The following is a 6,129-nucleotide window of genomic DNA, read 5'->3' as shown; positions in this document are numbered from 1 at the left end:
GTTCCTCTTGTTTTTGACCATGATTTTACATTACAAAGGGGCTATCAAGAAGAAGGAAATCCTTAACAGGAAATTTTACTTAAGCAGCTCTTGTCACTGAGAATTTAGACTGGACTTGTGGTAGATGTGGTTTCTGCAGTTTAAAATGAGAAAGAAATGATCTTTTTTATTAGGATGCATACTGAGAACATGCTTATGAATCTCTGACCTGTTGCATTTGATTTTTGGGTAATAACAAATGAAACTGTTTATTTTTCATAATTTTTTTTATTGTTATTGAGCACCAGCATTTTTCAGAATGATGGAAAGATCTCTTGTGGGGAAAGCTCAAATCTAAAAGCAAAAAGAAAACCAGAGGCACAAATGAATGTTATGTGATGTTTGTAGAAGCAAGATGTGGATATGTAATTTGAAGCTAATTATTTCTCATTCTTCAACTCAATGCAGGTGTTACAATTGCTTTACCTTGGACGTTGTTGGTAGTGTAGCTTTTGGTACTGAGGTGGACTCTCAGAAGAATCCCAATGACCCCTTTGTTAAGAATTGCAGAACATTCTTTGAAATGTCTTTGTTTAAGCCACTTCTCATTCTGATCCGTGAGTATAGTCTACCTTTGTCTACTTCTTATTGTTAATTTTCTAAAAAATCATTCTCAAATTGTAAAACGTGCTGAAGTAGGAGCCAGGAAGATGCAGAACAAACTTTATTCCAGAGGTGTCCAGAATGCAACCTACAAGCTAAGTATACGCTTGAGATTTCCACCATATGCTCTACAGCTCTTGTCATTATTAATGCAACTTGCTCTAGAAACTGAGGACCGGGAAGGTCACACTCAAAGTTGATCTGACTGGAAGGTTTCTGAGACCTGTAGTTTCTACGATATCTCTTTTAATACACTTCTGCATTAAAACAGAGTAACTGCCCTTCAGAGCCTGAGAGTAAAGTTTTTGTGCACTCAGTTTGCTTGGCACAGATTGAATTTCCACCCATGAACAGCAGTGGGCTAATAACCCACTAAAGAAAAGAGGTGGAGAAGCATAATCGGATAGCATTAGTCCTCCAAATTCTTATTTGAATAGCTGCAGCAGCCTGGTTGATAGCTATAAAGGATAAAGATGGTAAGTGACAGCACAGGCTGTCATTAAGAAAATGCATTTATTTTCAAGTTAATAGATAGGAAATGCAAGAATAGGGTATAAAGCCATTTAGTTCTAGGGTATGAAAGCTGAGGCTCCACAGTGCCGGTGGCCTTGTTAATGCAAGGGCAGTAAGAATTGTTGCTGAGGAAGCCACAGCATAATTGAGGTTGTTGAGATTTTACCATCTTGCTATCTAGACCTGCTCACAGTAGTGTCAGGTGGCACAGTGGCAAGGTTTCCTGTGCCCATCTGATCCTGCTGGCATTACAGATTGCACCTGTACTAGCAGCACTAGAACTGCTTCCTTCTGGAGTTGTGTATGCAAAATGTCCTGGGGTTAATGTTTAACCTGATTGCAAAGTGGGATTTGTGACTAACTTCTGAAGGAGCAGAGATGTCCACCTATATGTCTAAGACCATGTCCTCCATTAAAGAAAGTTTCTATAGGGTTTGGGGTTTGATTCCTTGGCTCATCTCTTTCTACTGGTACATTATGTGATCTGAATTTCCACACTGTGTTGCCCTGTTGGCAAGTTCATAAGTTCAAAAGTTAATGAGGAGTAATTAAGATGCAGGGCTTCAGTCAGGTTTCTAGTTTCTGACTATAAAAGCCATGGACTAGAGACCATCCTAATGATAACATCCCATTTCCAGAGTCTGTGGCCTGTTTAGCGAAGCAAAATAAAACAGCAAACGAATATCCTAATATTAGAGAACTGTAAATGAGAATGACTACTACACAATTTCATAGATCAGTGCCATAAGCTGCTGGGCTAGGTCAAGATCTCCAACCTTCTGTACGTCATTGTTAGAGTAGGTAGGGAAAATAATTCTCCCCTTTGTAACAGTGGCTTTGGGTCATCAAGAAGCCGAACTGGATTCCAGAAGCATTGTGGAAGCAAACTTGGAAAGGATCTGTTAGGGGAGTCATAGCTAACATGGAATTTCTTAAAGGAAATCCCTTAGCAGTCCATGGATGTGGAAGAAAATGAGGGTGAGGGAGAGAGAGAAAGAGGGAAAAAAAAGTTTCACAAAAATATTACATCCCACTTGATAGTTTATAATATTAATGAAAGGGAGGGATATTATATGCTCTGTCTGTATGACTCAGGGTTTTCTTTAAAATCTCTTACAGTTTCTTTCCCATTCATAATGATCCCATTGCTCCGGATTTTGCCAAACAAGAAACAAAAGGAACTGAATGGATTTTTTATCCAAACCATAAAAAATGCAATTGTCTTCAGAGACCAGCAAGATGCAGCTGAGGTAAGGCCATTTCTGTGATAAATACATGGATAAGCAAACATTTTGAGGAAAAGCTGGAAGTGGCACAAGCCTCAGTGAAAAAGCAAATGCAGTCTGAGATAGTAAATTCAGAGGAATTTAGCAAATATTTTATTCATTTTTAGGTTTATGCACAATCAACCAGGCTTGCTGTTGATATTAACATATTATGAGAAAGACTGCTTCTCTTAGTTTTTCTGTTTAAATAAGGATGCAGAAAATGTTACATCTGGAATGACTTTGCAACCCCATTTCTAGACCGAAAAAGATTCACCCTGCAGAATTTTTTCCTCATATTTAAGTCAGGTGTTTTATCTATGTTACTCTTCCTTAACCACCAGAAAAAGGGCGCTCCCCACTGACTGTTTCAAGCCAGTCATTACGTAGGAGCTGAGGTAGTTTTTATATAGTCCTGTGACAGTTCCTACTGCTTTTGAAAATGGAAAGAACCTGAATGTCTGTTTAAGGGCAGACACTTGATATGGAGATGGCTAAAGATAAAGGTAGTAAATTCTACCTGAAGCATGCAAACTAGTAAGTATGCATTATTAGCAAGTCATTTGTTACCCATGTATTTCTCTTTCATCTGGGCATAAGGCAATTCTGGGTTGTTTATTATTTTGTTTTGTATTAATCACCGTTGTTTTATGAAGTATCTGAACGCACATGCATTCTTATGAAAGTCTGTTTTTTGGTATACAAAGCATTTGGAACTTAGGCTTCTGCTTCAGTTCTGTGACACAAAAGTTCTTCAGGTCTACTTGTCCTTTTGGACCATTGTTGTCTGCAGTCTGCACATAATATCCCTAAAAATAAGTTAACTACTTAATTATGGATGTGTAGTAAGAAACAAAGAGTATCAACGAGAATTCCACTTTAAAGGTAACTGAGACAAGTTTTGAGTATCAATTGACATGAAACACTACAACATACACATTAAGAAGCTGTTAATATTGAAATGTAAGAGAAGTTTCTTCCTACTTTGAGATGAAGAGCAATTCTGATGGGGTAACAGCATAGGTGAGAATGGATCTTTTTTACTTTTTCTCACAGCTTAGCCCCACAGCTTTCACCTTTCAGGAATAAGAAAAGTAATTTTAGTTTGCCCTACGTTTCATTCAAGACACATTTAAAAATCAAATTGATTTTCAAAGATATTGCTGCTCTTTGCTGTGTTGCATGTTTTGCTCTTTTTCTTTGACTTTTTCTGCAGTGAAGTCTCACTTCTGTGTTTGTTGTGCTTTATCACTACATGCTTTGTGTCTTTTCTCCAGTCCGCCTTGATGAGTCTTTGGCCCCAGTTAGCCTAGCCTGGTAGGTCTTTGTCTCCATCCCTCTTTACATCCAAAACTTTGTAAGCATCACCGACCAGCCACAAAAAAATTGTGATCTGTAAACATAGTTCCTGGCCCAGGCTGAGCAGTGAAGGAATATTTTCTAACAAGAATGGTGTATCTAAGATGCTCATTTCTAGTGTAGAGATCCAGAGTTAGCTGTTAATGCTGTACTGGTGTGGCTACATGTATGGAGGGTTTTGAATGCTGTTTGAATGTTTGTTTTGAATGTTTTTATGCTGAAGTAGTCTGCATGAAAAGATTGTGAAAAGATAAAAGGGACAATTAAACAATCTAATGTGGATTAAAAGTAGTTAATATATTAATACGTTAATACATTAACTACCATTAATAAAATGCAATGTATTTCTGTGGCAGTAGCAGTGAGGTCTGATTCCTTCACTACACTACGGGTGGTCACTCCCTCAACCTGCAGACTAAGATGAAGGACAGCAGGTGGGCATGGTTAGGAGAAAACACAAAGAAAATAAAGATTGTAGTGACAAAAGCTGGAGGCAGCATTCTCTGTATATGCAGACTGTTTGCAGGTTTCAGTCGTTGATGGAGCAGAGGTTTAATGTTTAATGTAATGTTTGGCACTGAATTTTGATGAGGCCAAGACATAGCCAATAGGTGGTTCTTTGTGCTAATAGTGGGAGCTATAATCAAAGTTTTCTGGTCTTCCTGTGCTGCATTGGGCCAATGGGTACTCCTCAGGTTACCATATTCCTAGGTGTTACATTGTGTGCATCTCTTACTCCTCATTGATTGTATCACCATTAAAAATGCTTTTGTGTTGTTTTTTTTCCCTTTGGGGGAAAAAAGCCAAGAAAAAAAGCCTGTGCAACAAACTGTAAAACAATGAAAAGCTCCGTGAAAGTGATTCAGCTGAAGCTTGTCTTCATCTCATCTGCAGCTAATGTGAACGAAGAATAAAGAAAGGCCGAAAAACAATGTGACAAGAAAAGTCAGCCTGCTATCATCCCTGTTCTATCAGTAAATGAAACAATGGTTCTGAATGCCTAAGGATAATCCCATGGGCAGATAGTAATTTTACAGCCAGGTTTAGATCTAATAATACGCTTGCAGCTTATATGAGATTGGTGATGTCACTTTCTCTCATCCCATCGATTAGTGCTGCAGATGTCATTTTAATTATATATTGTCTTCATTTGGTCAGTCAAATAATTTCAGTCCTGGATATTCCACTCATGTGGCTCATGTACAAAAACATTTAGTGTTTGTACTTGTGAAATTTTGATATATTAAGTTTATTCATGGATTCAAATTATTGTAAAAGGTTTTTTCCACTATTTACAGAAGAGCAAATTCACCCTGCTCAGAAGAAACAGCACAAATTTAATGCACCACTTAACACCTACTTTGAAGACTCCAGCAGGATTTAAGTGTTCAAATACCTTATCCTGATTATCTGCCCAGGTTTAAATCTTTCCCTTAGGCAAAATGTTTCCAGAAACAGGGCAGATAGACTGTTTGTTTACTTCAATAAATGTTAGTTTGATAGATTTTCATTTAATAATCCGATATGCAAATCATTAATCATGTAAAAGTATTTTTCCCATCATGTTATAACTCAGTTCTTAACCCACCAGTTTTAAATGATGATATCTAGATGAAGGAGTCTTTCATGTTTCTTAAAATTGAGACTTCTTTCTAAAACTGTGGGTTGAAAGAAAGCCCCCTCAGCAGATGAAAGGCCAGAATTTCATTTGTAATCCATAGTAATAACAACAATTGGAATGTAACTATTTAAGGATATTGCAAAACATTATTTTTGAAAAAATCACAACAGATCTGTGGGAAAATCCAATTTTCAAAATATGTGTTGTTTAACAAGGAGAATTGGAGAGTTCACAGAGGCTGCTACACATTCTTCTGGCATCTCCTGACTTTTCCAGCCTTGCTGTCTGCTATGGAGGCATAATTCAAGGTCACTGATCCATGCCAGGCAGGTAGTGACCTGACGATGTTGCTGCTGGTGATCAGCTGTTCTTGGTGGACTCAAGCCGATTTGAAATGAGAGGGTGAGAAAGCACAGAGAAGTATCACCGGAACTGTGTTCATTGGCAATCACAGTTGTCCACGTAGTCAATCTGGCTGGAGACCTATGGATTACCTGAATGCTTTTGGTGTAAGTACAGAGCAGACAGAAGGAACAATGGGAGAAGACAGTGAAGGCTGTTCTGGTGTCCCATGTGGTGTAAAGCCACAAAGAAGCTGTATGGTGCTGTCAGTCCTGGTGATGATCTGCCCTCCTGTGAATTGATACCTGGGTTACATCTAGATCAAAAGAGGTTTTCCTCTGTTTTAAATTGTTTTCCAGCAATTGCCAGTGAACAATTTTCACCCCC

General features: G+C 38.1%; 1 protein-coding gene across 1 annotated transcript in view; it reads left to right on the top strand.

Annotated features, from left to right (window-relative positions):
* Positions 1-447: 447 nt before the first annotated feature.
* The window catches only part of TBXAS1 (thromboxane A synthase 1 (platelet)), a gene marked incomplete at its 5' end in the record, with an annotated part of 84,441 nt that continues 78,759 nt past the window's right edge, over positions 448-6,129 (top strand). The window contains 2 exons of the mRNA XM_010186872.1: positions 448-596; positions 2,275-2,405. Coding sequence (XP_010185174.1) covers positions 448-596; positions 2,275-2,405 — 280 coding nt within the window. The remainder of the gene's footprint in view (positions 597-2,274; positions 2,406-6,129) is intronic.

This window comes from Mesitornis unicolor, unplaced genomic scaffold (genome assembly GCF_000695765.1).
Source record: "Mesitornis unicolor isolate BGI_N332 unplaced genomic scaffold, ASM69576v1 scaffold15556, whole genome shotgun sequence".
In the NCBI taxonomy this organism is placed as follows: Eukaryota; Metazoa; Chordata; class Aves; order Mesitornithiformes; family Mesitornithidae; genus Mesitornis; species Mesitornis unicolor.
This window is presented reverse-complemented; position numbering and strand designations above follow the sequence as displayed.